The sequence below is a fragment of the Nilaparvata lugens genome, chromosome 10 (genome assembly GCF_014356525.2).
Source record: "Nilaparvata lugens isolate BPH chromosome 10, ASM1435652v1, whole genome shotgun sequence".
In the NCBI taxonomy this organism is placed as follows: domain Eukaryota; kingdom Metazoa; phylum Arthropoda; class Insecta; order Hemiptera; family Delphacidae; genus Nilaparvata; species Nilaparvata lugens.
The window spans coordinates 16,308,444-16,323,467 of record NC_052513.1 but is presented as its reverse complement, the minus strand read 5'-3'; the positions used below and the strand labels follow the sequence as shown (position 1 = coordinate 16,323,467).

Here is a 15,024-nt window from a genome sequence, read left to right as displayed (position 1 = left end):
ATGGAGGCATCTCCATTGGGTGCTGAGCTTGAGCGGGATTTGGAGGCATCTGCAGAGCATTTTCAATACGCCACTTTGTGGTTACTGGCTAATCGATGTCAGATTTTAGAACAAGGTTACCTTATTTATCCTCTCCCTAACATTTTGATAATGTACTTTATAATTTAAAGTATTTTATTTTTAATGTATTGTATTTTGTATTAATGAACAGAGAATGAAAAAAAGGTGTATGAGGACAAGATTCAAAGGATCATTTCTGCAGCTTGTCACGAGAACTGCATGTGCCTCAGAATCCAGTGGAGGTGCAGGGTTTTGTCTTAAACTGCAAACACAGCTGGAACAGTCATACAGTAGGTAACCAGCCGACTCTCCCACAATTTATTCCTGCTGCTCAAGATGAGGGATCTGAAAATTATGTATCACGCTCTCTTCCATTGCCACATCACTTATGGTTTCTCCTATTGGGTCATTTGGCAGAAGCTGCTGATGTCCTGAGACAGCAGTAGAGGGCTGTAAGAATCATAACAGGCAGTGACCATCTTGCCCATTGTAAACTCTTCTTTGCTTGCCTTGGTGTACTGACGGTCATCAGCCATTACATCCTCCTGTGGTGTATGTCAAGAGGATACAGCATACTCTAGCTGCCTGTAGTAATATCCACTACCACTACACCAGGCACAGTAGGCTGTTGGTGTCCCTAGACGCCTCCACCAATCACAGGCCAGTTATAGAATTTCAGCCCTGAAAATTCTTCAACAAGTGCCTAATGGTGTGAAGCAATCGAGCAAGGCCGTCATCAAGAGATCCGTCCAGAAGCTGCTTTGTGACAAGGCTTTGTTACAGTGTAAATGAATTCATGTGTGATAATTTTAAATTTCACTGAAAGCGGTCACTGGATCACTGCAATCTGACTTACTCGATACTTGAGATTCTCCCACTGGAAGCACATCAGCGCTGTCAATATATTTGTACCCATCATCTTGCTTCATGTGGTCGATGGAGTGAGGTCCTTTCTTCAAGATATTCTCGAAGACTATGTTTATAATAGGGTCTCTTGGTAAGATAGCTTCTCTTTTAGACTGATTACAGAATGTGTTGAATTACATGTTTTGCGTTTTTTGACGCCATCAATCCCACAAAGTATGGATAATGGTTGGAGCAGCTGAAGGTATTAGAAATAAGCAGGCGCGGATTCAGGATTCTGACCTGTAAGAAGGGCAATTATTGGAATTGTGCGATCGTCTGGAGGAAACCCCTCCCCTCCTTTTGAGGATTCATTCTTGAGAATTTGAGGGCTTCATTCTATGATATTGATGAGATTTTTGGATTTGTCCATTCAGATGACAATGTCATGATACTCATTTTTGCAACTACATTGGTGTCATTGTATCATGTATATGTTTTGATTTATATATATAATAAATAAATTTTAAAAATTAATATGAGCCCATATCATTCTTGGTGGATATGTAATATTTATGCAAAATTTGAAATTGATCACTTAACAGTTTTATTTGAAAAGTTATCTCTCAAAATGTCGATGACTCAAACTTGAAGAACATTTATCGACTAACCGATACATTCACTTCCAATACGAGCAATCTTGACCTCCATAACTATGAACCTGTCTACAGTTATTTAAAAAATTGACTCAAAGGAATGACCTTCACCTTCACTATAGTCTGGTCCGGCCACTCTATTACCGTTACTTTCTACTCAAGAATGCGAAAAATAGGCCATCACAGACGGTGAAGTTTATTGCTCTTTCTGTTTTGTTTTTAATACTATTCAAGTATTGTGATATTAACTAATAAATGGTTTCAATGTAATTTACGTATTGATTCAACACTTCTGTAAGTTGAAATAATTATCTTAGTAATTCAAGTTTGAAAATTGTCTATATTGTGTTCTTATAATTATTATTATTATTACTACTTGTGACAGCTTGTTGGTGATACATCATACAGATTGAAGGTGTCACTTGCTTGCATCTTGCATCAAAATATTAGACTACAGTTATTTTAATTTTTTTCACTTACATAAAATATTGCGTCGTATTTCACCAATTGTTATCAGAAAGTTTTTTTAGGTAACTCTTACCTAGTTATTTTGACAAATTTCTACATTGATGTCCATTCAAAAAGGATTTTTTAATTGTCCAGTAAAATCTATTTTTAAGTAGCATTATTGACCTGAGCATTCCTGTCCAAATATTACCGTTTATCATTGACAGTTTGGATATTAATACCTTCAGTTCGGTAGTCATTACCACAGATCAATTTTTAAATAAATTCAGGAAATCGGGAATAGACAATAAATGGTACATTCACAATCACAAGAAATCAGGAAAAGGTTTCTAAGCTGCCATTAAGTCCCTTTAATTTTCAACTTTTTCTCGTGAAGATATAAAGCTGGAGCACATATTAAATGGCAGTGTAGATAGCTTACTCTCTTTTGTTGAAAAATGTCCTACTGTTATATTAATATTCATAATATAGATTCTATTCTAAGAATATTATTTTTCCACTTATTAATAAACATAATATAAGCACGACAATTTCAGAAATATTACGCACACTTATCAGTTATTATTTGAAGTAGGCTATAACTTTATAAATGGTACCGAAAAATGTGCTCTCAGAATATTCACTTTAAAAAACATGTGCTCATTCCCTTGTCCAAAAAAGCACAGTCAGGTAAGCACATTTAGTATGTGGTGCCAGCATCACCTACACCTACTCAACCAAATGCTTCGAAAATGGTACCAAAAAATATTCTCCGAGGATATTCACTTGAAAAAAAATATGCTTTTCTCATTCAAGAAATTAACAGGGTTAATCAGCAACATTCTCTAGTTACACTTAATTTACAATATTCAAAACGCACAGAAATCATTTTTACATTAAAAAATACTTCTCAAATAAATTAAATCATTTATTCAGAAATTTCCAAACTTTGAGATAAACTATACCATTTTAAGACCGAAAAGACAAACATACTATTTGTAAAAAATGTGTCAATACCCTTGACTTTGAAATGACCGAGTTTTGAAGTTACAGGATGAAGGCTTTTGTGCTAAACAATCTGAGCTTTTACAGATGAAAATTACTGAGATATTGCATTTATTCAATTGCTAATAAATTAATAATTATTATTAAACAAAAATCCAAATTAAATGCGGTAAATCCATATTGCTGTTTACCCTGTTGTCAATATTTGCAGTACCTAGCAGAAGTCTTCGGGGTGATTTACAGCATTTTGGATTTTCGTTTAATAATAAATATTAATCTGCGCTTTATATCATAGCTTCTTGTAAAGCAAATTTTTTTAACGAAGGTATCAAATAAATGTACTGGGAATGTGTTTTCTGAATATGGCGTTTTTAACCTTTAGTTACTACAAAGTAATATAATATGCCCTTAACTACGGCATGCGGTCTCAGAGACCGTTTTTTAAATTCTATTAATTTTCATAAGCATACATTCTTCCTTTTTTTAATTAGGTAGACACAATAATCATGATACAAAATCAGTTAATATAGAGAAATGAATGCTCCTACACAATACAGTAAATACGATCAGAATATTGCAATCATTACGAATTAAGTGAAATTTTTAATATTTATGGTGATTGTGAAGGAAGATTTTTGTTTGGATTTGTATTTTGAAATTAATTAATCTGATAAATTCAAAATTGTAGTAGATACATTTTTTGGTCTCAAAATAGTATGTGAATTAGTTATTATTTTTACATAACCTCTAGACTATGTATTCCAAATTAAGGTTTAAAGCAGTTTTGGGCGAATGCCTGTTGTTTTTACCTGGATTGTATTTGTATATGATTAAATAAATGAATAAATTAATTACAACAAGTATGCAATAGTCAATTGACAACAAATATCAAGTATTATCTTTCAAGATTCAATCTTAATAAAGTACAAAAATAATTGTAAGATTAATAAAATAAAGTGCTATTGAAATAGTATAATTAAATAATGTAGATAATCATTTTTGAGATGTTGTGAAACTAAATCTTAATTTTCTGCTGAGGCATAACTCAGAAAAAATCGGTCAACTATATGATAACACAGTTCAAAATTATCCATTATTTTGGTGTCTCCAATTTTTTTATAAAAATGTGTATTTTCAATTATTTATGACAGGAACTAGGGTTTATCATTATTTGAAGTCTGTTTTGAATTACACAATTTCTCATTAATGAATTTCTGTTACCAAATGTATGATAGTGGAACAATACAGCTATTATCTCAGTTCACAGTTCATCGATATATTATCAGTTGAATTTCACCAATCAGTTTTATAATTAAACTGCAATATCTCGTAAAATAGTAATTGATGGTCGTATTACTGAAATGGTGTTAGTATACCATTGGCTGTTGTTGGAGTAGTGTGAAGTCTTATGTGAAAGTTTTATTGTGTGATTTCTTGCGGAAGTTTATTATAAAATATTGAATTAGTGCTTGATCAGGTTCTTAGGTACTTTCCATGTGACAGAGGTAATATTTTGCACAGTGTACTGGATATAAGGATTTTCTAAGAAAAATGTATAGGGAGGTCCACGTTATAATGACAGTGGAGAAAGATAGGAGAAAAAGGTTGCTGATCCTGTGTCTTGTCAATGCCTACTATAGAGGGTAGCTGATACAGGTTTATTGATGTAAAATGTATTGTCTCCGCGTCTCGAGATACCTCTAAGGAAATTTCACCTTTGGGCTAGGCGCACAACAGTTAGTCAAGACAATATGTCATGATCAGACAAATTTAGTCACAATACTTCACATTGTTGCTTATGACGCAGCTCGCACTGATTCATTGCAATTAGACATGTCTTCATAAGCAACTATGTGAAGTATTGTGACTAAACGTGACTAGTCTTGTCTTGACTAATCGGTGTGTCACCAGCCTTACACTGCTCTAGACTCCAGATCATTTCAGAGGACTGTAGAATATCTGAATATAGTCGAAGCTCGTTCTTCTTTTTCTTATCCCCCTTCTCCTCCTCCTCCTTCTTCTTATTCTACTACTCCTCCTTCTTCTCCTTCTTTTTTTTCTTCTTCGTGGCTATCCTATACTATTGAACGAGCAATTTCTGTTTATATGTTGATGTCAGATGTTTATATATCTGTACGTGACCTGATCTCGAAAACGGCTCTAACGATTCTCACCAAATTTGGAATAAAGTAGGTTTATGATATAAAAATTCGATTGCACTAGGTCTCAACCCTGGGATAACTCGCTGAAGGACATTAACAACATTGGAAAAACAGCTGGAAATTTTGTCGTCTGTTGATTATAGAAGTGAGTGAGCGAGTTCATGTGTGTGGAACTGAGACAAAATTATGACTCAGCTGTTAAACTTTTGTAATCATTCAATCAGAGCCGGTTGAATCTTAATCCTGATTAATTCCAGTAGAACCAATTTGATAAGCTATCTTTTTGAAATGGTCTTCTCTGATTTGGATAATTTAACATGCTTTGTGAGAGAAATTTTTGCATTCCTCTGGGAAATAATCTCAATCCACTGTGATTAGATAGAACCTTTCTGTATGAACTATAGATATATTATAAATTCTTCTTTCTTAATAAATTTCATATGATTTTGTACTCCAGAGCGGAGCTCGGTGCCCCGATATTACAATATTGTATAATTGTGCAATAAATAACATTTGAATTTTGCTAGAAAGGTGGTTCGTACTATTGAAGTAGTTCTGAAAGCTGGGATTCCTCAGTTCAATTCGACCTATCATTTGAAATCATATTCCGTGTTTTTCTATGTTTTCAGATTTTCCCCCACTAAATTAGTGACATTCTTTTATGGAGGAAGTATTTCTATGGTTTATTAACGATGACATTTCAATTTAAGAGGCAATAAAATTAAATTTACGAGATTGGCAATTTACTAACGTTCGGTTATCTCTAAAAACCGTGTCAGTGTTTCTTGTCCTACTAATAATTCGTTTTTCAACGCGCAGTTGCTAAAAATTGGCTCAAAATTCAAAAATAATTTAATCTTATTTTAATCAAATAATTTTATATTTCATAATTCATCAGCAATATTTGATAAAATTGTTCCACAAAAGAAATTCAAATTCCATTTATTTACAGCCAACAATACAAAAAAATGTAAACAAGGCAAAGTCAGAATATATAAAATTCATAAATAATTTCATTTTATTTTAATCAAATCATTTTTATTTCATAATTCATCAGCAATAATTGATAAAATTGTTTTACAAAATAATTCTAATTCAATTTATTTACAGCCAACAATACAAAAAAATTGTAAACAAGGCAAAGTCAGAATATATAAAATTCATAAATAATTTCATTTTATTTTAATCAAATCATTTTTATTTCATAATTCATCAGCAATAATTGATAAAATTGTTTTACAAAATAATTCTAATTCAATTTATTTACAGCCAACAATACAAAAAAATTGTAAACAAGGCAAAGTCAGAATATATAAAATTCATAAATAATTTCATTTTATTTTAATCAAATCATTTTTATTTCATAATTCATCAGCAATAATTGATAAAATTGTTTTACAAAATAAATTTGAATTCAATTTATTTACAGCCAATACAAAAAAATGTAAACAAGGCAAAGTCAGAATATATAGTCATACAAATTGTTGTATGAGTGGTCATTTGAATAATTGATACAAGCACATTAAAGTAACATAGAATAAAACCATAGCCACCATTTGAAAACACATGCTCTCGACTAGAGTCGAGTCTATTCTCGACCTGAGTCGCGTTAAGTGTGAGTTGAGCCTTACCATAGCCACCTCTAATACAAGGCCCCGGCCTACGATATTGCAACGTCGCAGTGTAGGCCTAGAATCCAATACATTATTGGTGAAAAAGATTATAAAAATACCAGCTGATCTTTTTCACCAATCTGTATTAAGGTGCGTACAGACTTTCGCTCTGCTCCGCAATCGAACGTCACTCGAGCAGATCGATTGATGATCGACCGGGGAGCAAGAGTGGAACGCGAGAAGAGCTAACATCTCCCGTAACGTTCATGATCGGAGCGTGCGCGGAGCATGTTGGAGGCGCGTATATCTGTACGCACATTTAGATTCTAGGCCTACGCTGCGACGTTGCAATATCGTAGGCCGGGGCATTGTATTAAAGGTGGCTATGATAATACACATAATAGGCTGGAACGTTGTATGGTCATTATTTATATGAGTTAGTTTATAAGTCACTTAGTTTTGTAAGTAAGAAATAAGTGGAGCGGTTGTTATCATGAAAACAAAATGATCTGTAATTTTGTTTGATCAATGATTATAATTGATTATTACTGTGCTTAGTAATTACTGACATTGATTATTGAAATCTTTTTTTGTGTGTTTCAGGTGCCATCAGTAATCTCGGATTAACTGGATTTCACTTGTGTATCACAAGCAGTACACAAGTGATACATAATCAGAGTGCTGTATACTTGTGTGGAGCAGAACATAAGTTATACACAGGTCTTCAAACTAATACTAAAGTTACAACATAAGTTATAAGACAAGTTCTGGAGTAATTTGAGTGTTACAGAAGTCATGGAGTTATAAAAAGTTATACAGAAAATCGGAACATTGTTAGGTACTTATAACACACAAGTGGAGTGTTCAACAAAATTGATTCGAATTGAGATTTTGATACAGATTAAAATTTGATACAGATATAATAAGCGGCGGTTTGATAACAGCTTAATTAACAAAGCAACATGTAACAGATATCAAACATAGCAAAGTAAAATCAATTCAAATTTGTCCAGTGTCGTATTGTTGTGATACAAATATTGTGACCATACCAAAGTGATAGAATTTGAGACAATACTAATCATTGTGCTCCATCAAATTTTATACAAACTTGTCTAGGGACCTACTGTTGTGATAAAAATTCTGCTACCACTCCACACCAAAGTGATAAAAATCTTGTCTCAATTCTAAATTATTGATACAAAGTCGATGATATAAGGATTTTATTTTCACCAGATTACAAATATTTACAGTGTCCAAAAACTGTTGGCTTGATACTAAAGATTTATATACAAATTCCACGACCACACCAGAGTGATACACAATATTGTTTTGATCCAAAATTGATAGGTCGATGAGTATTGTGATACAAGGATTCTATTTTCACCAGTGATACGTTTTGCCGAAAACGGTTGACTTGATACAGAAGTGGCCACATTTGATACAGAAGTGGCCGAATTTGATACAAAAGTGTCCAAATTTGAAACGATTCACAAGCAGTAGCCATGGGTAGTGCGGTGAGTACGGGATTAGACAATGACGATCTCGTCGACAACCTGATGGAAGGAGAGTATATAAAGACGACGATGGTCGAGGATGTTTTCAGAGCGGTCGACAGAGGCTTCTACTTTCTGCCTGATAAGAAGGACAGTGCCTACAGGTAGGGATGACAACCAAATTTCGATTTATCGGAAATATCGATACATTGGTTTCGATATATCGGTAAAATGTATCGATTTTTTACCTTTTGATACATATTGGGTAAATCTCGATTTTTGTATCGATATTTCCGATTTCATAAATTAATCAATTTACCATAATATAAGGATGCATTCCTCCTATTAAGTATGCTACAGCATCTTCTTCTGGGGGAATAGTAAGTATAACTTATACAGTGTTCTGAAAAAAAGTGCCCATAAGCCAGGGGGTGATTCCTCACAGAAGAAAAAAAGTTCTAATCAACATAGGTCCGAGTTATACAGGGTGAAAGATTTCGTCTGAATTTCAGTTCCCCTGCCCTACGGGTATTTGTTAGAAGATGTTAAATTCATCGCACTTTATGTAAAATGAACTGAGAAATTGAAAAAACCCGTTTCCAGACCGTTATCTACAGTAATTTTCAAGATATGTGACGAAATACGCGAAACTTGGTCCCGAAAAACAAGTTTCTTCAAGGTTTGAAGCAGATTTACCATGTTAAATGTACAATAAACACAAAATATTCACTTACAGAACTAGTAGAAAATTTAATTTCGAAGAGAAATGTGTAGAATAAGTGTATAATAGACAAACGCAACCTTAAAAAAATAACATGAACATTTGAAAACGCCTTAAAACATTAGTGGGATGTGCAACAATGATTTTATTAAAACTAATTTGAAGTTCAAGACTTGCCATTTGAGAATTATTAATAACATCTATCACTTTTTGACAATTACTTCTTCAAGGTGGCTTCCTCCTGCATGAATACACTCTTGACATCTGTTTTGAGATTCCTGCAACATTTCAGCTGGGATATTGTCAATTTCATTTTGAATTGTCTGTTATGATTCAACCACAGTTATTGGTCAAGTTGTGAAAACGTTTGATTTGAGATAGCTCCACAAACAGAAAATCGTAGGTGGACAGATCATGGGACCAGGAAACGCAAATGTTTCAGCGATCAATGAGGAATTGTCAACACACATTTCAAGAGCGTATTCGTTCAGGAGGAAGCCATCTTGAAGAAGTAATTGTCAAAAAGTGATAAATGTTATTAATGATTCTCAAATGGCTAGTCTTGAACTTTACATTAGTTTGAATAAAATCATTTTTGCCCTTCCCACTAATGTTTTATGGCGTTTTTAAAAGTTCCCGTTATTCTGTGTCACTCTGTATTTAGGGATTGATTAATCGATCCCTAATAATTATCGATTAATCATAATCGATATCAAGAGTGTTTAATCAATTAATTATAGACGATATCAAGAGTGTTTAATCGATTAATCATAATTGATATCAAGAGTGTTTGTGGTATCAGGGACCTAGCCTGGAAGGATGGTAACATCCACATGTCGTCGCCATGTGTCTACTGCGAGGTCATGGAGAGTCTCGAGTTGAAACCCGGGTTGAGCTTCCTCAACGTTGGCTCGGGGACCGGTTACTTCAACACCATGGTTGGCCTCATATTGGGTGAGTTTTACTGAATGACTATATTCTATTATGTTGTATGACTTTATCCTATTTAAAGTATATTCTTTATTTTATTCAATGATACCTTGTATAGATGAATTATTATATTACTAGCAGGTAACCCGTGCTCCGCAAGGGTCTAATTAAGAACTTGACCTACTGAAATCTTGAAGAATTGAAAATAGGCCTATAACCATCCTCGGTAAATTAAGAATCGATATACAAAATGTCAGGTTAATCAGTTGAGACGTGGTGATGCGTCATTTGTGAATTTATAGCCAATTCTTTCCTTTATAATATAATTATTATGTGACCTGTGATCTGTATATGTCCTGTAACATCTTATCAGTATCATTTAATCTAATTAAAAATATCAGCAATCATACAGATATCTTTACACTGCATCAAACTAATTATATTTTCAGATCTGCAAACAGATATATTGTTCCTCGAACTGACTTAACTATACGCAGAAGACAATTCAACTACATAGTAAATAAACTAATGAATATTATTCCAGAACATTTTATAAAAATAAAACCCTCTAAAGCACTTAAAACAAAAATTGAGAACTGGATCAAGACCGAAGTATTGAGATGTGACCTGGTCTCCATAGTTTTATTTATTCTAGTGGTTTGAATTAGCTCTTTTTTTTCTATTGACATGTTTGCTGTACCTAGTTGTTCAAACTCACTGCCGGCGCACAAGTTTTCTTTGCCGGTAGTGCCATTCTGTAAGTTAAAATATTTATTTTATCAATCTGTATTATTTTAAGGCAAATAAATGAATTTGAATTGATACATAGGCTGCCAGCATTTGTATCAAAACTCCTGTATCGAAACATGAGCTTCCTGTATCGAAACACATATTGCTACGCATTGCTACCAGTGTATCAATAATTTCTCTGTGAGCTTCCTGTATACAAACACATTTTACAACATTGTATGCCGCATGAAATTGCATGTCCCATGAATGAAATTCGAACATCAGGCCTAATTCTGAAAAATCTAGAAGGATAATTATAATTTGGGCATCGAGGTGCACAAAATTGATATTTTTAGAATCTATGTGCAAAATTTGGAGATCTAAATCATTCCCGTTTTTCCGGTATGCAATCCACAAGTTGACACGTTTTGATGCAAAAAAACGAACAAACACAACCCTACACTCTCTTATTATATAGATTATTCCGAATTAACCAATTGAATTTATCGACTTGTGAAAAAGATATTCACTATCATTTGAATAAGACGCTATAGGCGGCCCTGCAAATTTAAATCTTAGCCTCGCAAAATGAGTGTTGCAGCCAAAACTTGTGTTAAGAACCGGTTTTCTCCCCACTTTTTTAAGTTGAACTAAACACACAATTTCTCCCCGGATTGTGGGTTGGAAGTGTACACACCATTTCTCCCCGGTTAGTGCAGTGAAAGTGTACACACATTTCTCCCCATTTTGTAGGTTTAATGCGTAATTTTTTTCAAGTTAACATAAAAAAATGTTACAATTGTATTTAAAACACATTAATATACCTTCTAAAACAAAAATTGAATCTCTAACATGTGTGTAAATCAGCCTCCCCGCATTTTATGTTCATTTCTCACCTCCCCGTTTGTGGCCTTGTTCCAGTATGTGTGTGTGTGTGTGTGTGTGTGTGTGTGTGTGTGTGTGTGTGTGTGTGTGTATGAGTGTATGTGCGTTGACATGTTTTGATGCGAACAAACACAACCCTACTCTCTCTTATTATATAGATGTACATTTTACGATTGTGAGATTGAAACCTGAAGTTATGTACGGTATTATTAACAAATTGACGTTTCCGATTGCATTGTTATGCATTGAAGGAATAAAATTATTCTTATTCAGAAGTTTTCTAGAAAATTACGCTTGTATGCTAAAGATTAAATGTTTAAAGCTGGATTTCCACTTATGACTGGCACAGTACCACAGTAAAATATAATTTCCACGAGTTCTGATTGGACTGATCCTACTAAGCACGGTCGAACGAGTAGAAACACTCCCATAAGAACTCTTAGGAATAATATTCTCACTGTACCGGTCGTTTTTACTGTCACTGACACGGGTTAAATTAGCTTAAGGCTGTGCAAAGGCTAAAAATAAACTTTCTACTGGTGATATTTTTCAAAGTTTTTCGATTTGTATATCATCAAGCCATCAAAATGAAAAAAATCTCAGAAAAACGTATTTTTTTATCGTATCATTATTTTTTGACATATGAGCGCCTATAGTTTAAATGTATCGAACAGAACATTTCAAATTCGGTAAGAGATAAATCCATGAGATTAAGAGGATGAATTCTTCATGGTATTGTTGATTGAATAAAACAAAAATTTTCAGAAAATATCAATATTTTTTGTGAAAGTTATTCAATTTACTAATAATCTGATGTGGTGCACTCACACAACTTTCCTTGCCGTTATGAAAATTGATCACCTGACGCTAGTGTTCACGCGCATCTCAAGTCTACTATTCAAAGATCTGAACCAGCTGGTGACAGGACAATAACGCTGGAGACACACGAGGTCTGCTATCTCTTCATAGTGAATGTTTTAATAGAATCAACAGTTGCCAACAGTTTGCAATTGAATAATCACATTTTCTCGAATTTCGAGCTTATTTTCAATTATAGGTGAAAATGTCCCTGAACATTAATTGTAGAGATTATCATGCTCAATCTTTTCCACTTCAAAGTTTTTGTTTAAATTGTATCTGAAGCCTGATAATTGGGAATCTAAAATCAAACTTTGCATAGATGGGGCGGAGCTCCTGAAATTTTTACAGATATGTGACTTGTGGCAGTTGATAGAGCTTATCAATGACTGTTTTAGGTATAAATTTGATAAAAATCGTTGGAGCCGTTTTCGAGAAAATCGCAAAAACCCCTGTTTTTGACAACATTTCGCTATTTTAGCCGCCATCTTGAATGGCATTTGATCGTAATTGTTCGTGTCGGATCCTTATAATTATTGTAAGGACCTTAAGTTCCAAATTTCAAGTCATTCCGTTAATTGGGAGATGAGATATCGTGTACACAGACACACACACACACACACACACACACACACAGACCAATTCCCAAAAACTACTTTTTTGGACTCAGGGGACCTTGAAACGTATAGAAATTTAGAAATTGGGGTACCTTAATTTTTTCGGAAAGACTTTCCTTACCTATGGTAATAGGAAAATTTGAAATATTACCTATTTTACCTTTAAATTAATAATAATTAGAAATATTAATATTAGCCTAACTTTTTATTACCTATGGTAATAAGGCAAGGAGAGTAAAAACATTATTTATAAAAACAAACAACAATACACTAATGATCGATGATAGAAGCTATTTTTTTAATTATTTCGTTATGTTATTTTATAATTTGCAATATTGTTGATGTGATATAATTATCTACTCTACTATTCATAATTTCTGATTATATGTAATGTATAAATTGGAAGAATAAATAAATTTATTATTATTATTAGTATTATTATTATTATTATGTCATTGTTTGAACAGGTCCGCACGGAGTGAACCATGGCATTGAAATGTTCGAAGACGTCGTGGAGTATGCTAACAAGAAACTGGATGAATTCAAAAAAACGTCATCAGCCCTAGATTCTTTCGATTTCTGTGAGCCGAAATTTGTGATAGGTATGTGTTCACTTTCAAAAAATAACTACAATTATTATTATACAGATGGAAATTACTGAGATATTGCAATTATTCAAATGCTTATGAATTAATTGACCGAGCGAAGTGAGGTCTAAGATTCTAGTCGATGGTTTGGCATTTCTCTTGATGTTTGAATGTTTATATGTTTATAAGTTGCGCATTCACGGCGGAACGCGGTAATAGATTTTCATGAAATTTGACAGGTATGTTCCGTTTTTAATTGCGCGTCGACGTATATACAAGGTTTTTGGAAATTTCGCATTTCAAGGATAATATAAAAGGAAAAAGGATCATCCTTCATACGCCAATATTAGAGTAAAAATCAAACTATAGTATTATTCATCATAAATCAGCTGACAAGTGATTACACAGATGTGTGGAGAAGCCAGTCAATTGCTGTATTTCCATAAGGTCTATAGTTTCAATCAGGTACTTGTGGATGAGAATACTGCGTGAGGTCTACTGTTCACAGAACTACTAGTTGTTATTATTAAACGAAAATCCAAATTAAATGCTGTAATTCACCCCGAAGACTTCTGCTAATGCAAATATTGACAACAGGGTAAACAGCTAGATGAAAATTCGATGAGCGCTACTATTCAAAAATTATTTATCAGCCCTGGAAATCGTACCCAGTACCTCCTAATTGCTGGTCAGGAATTCTTACCCTTACACCAAACTCACAATCTCTGGATAGCAGCGCTCATTTTATACGAAGCCATAACGGCCAGCCATGGGTTCGATTCCCGGGCTGACAAATAATTTTTGAATAGTAGCGCTCATCGAATTTTCATCTAGCTGTTTACCCTGTTGTCAATATTTGCAGTAGCAGAAGTCTTCGGGGTGAATTACAGCATTTAATTTGGATTTTCGTTTAATAATAATTATTATTATTCTGTTTAGTGCGAGAATGATAGCTGATACCAGTTTATCTTATATTAACTGTTCATATTTGTTGAAATAATCAATATTATATCTTATAATATTATAGAAGAAAGAATATATTTCAATGATTGAATAATACATTTTCATCATTGATATGAAATATTTTGTTAATTAAATATATTTCTACATTGTATAAAAACGATCTGGCAAAGTTGTTGATAGCGCTATCTGCTTTGTCGAATGATAGACAAGGATATAATGAAATCCACGTTATAATGGCAGTGGAGAAAAATAGGAGAACAACGTTGCCGAACATCAGTCTTGTCAATGCCTTCTATTGACGGTAGCTGATACAGGTTTATTGGAGTAATATTTACTGTTATTCTCGTTTAAAATAATTAATCATATATTCTATTAAGCACGAAATTATATTTTTCAATAATTTCATAATGAATTTTAATGATTAAGATGAAATATTTTGTTAATTGATTATTAAT

The 15,024-nt window shown here is 33.3% G+C and overlaps 1 protein-coding gene across 2 annotated transcripts in view; it reads left to right on the top strand.

The window, feature by feature from the left end:
• Window positions 1-1,710: 1,710 nt before the first annotated feature.
• Window positions 1,711-15,024, top strand: part of LOC111054893 (protein-L-isoaspartate O-methyltransferase domain-containing protein 2) — a 33,451-nt gene continuing 20,137 nt past the window's right edge. Inside the window, exons 1-4 of one of the 2 annotated variants that reach the window (XM_039436436.1) lie at window positions 1,711-1,853; window positions 7,390-8,443; window positions 9,803-9,954; window positions 13,487-13,621. In XM_039436436.1, the coding sequence (XP_039292370.1) occupies window positions 8,289-8,443; window positions 9,803-9,954; window positions 13,487-13,621 (442 nt within the window). In that variant the 5' untranslated portion in view covers window positions 1,711-1,853; window positions 7,390-8,288. Of the gene's footprint in view, window positions 1,854-4,373; window positions 4,517-7,389; window positions 8,444-9,802; window positions 9,955-13,486; window positions 13,622-15,024 lie in introns of those variants that run through there. The other variant, XM_039436437.1, reaches the window with a different exon arrangement.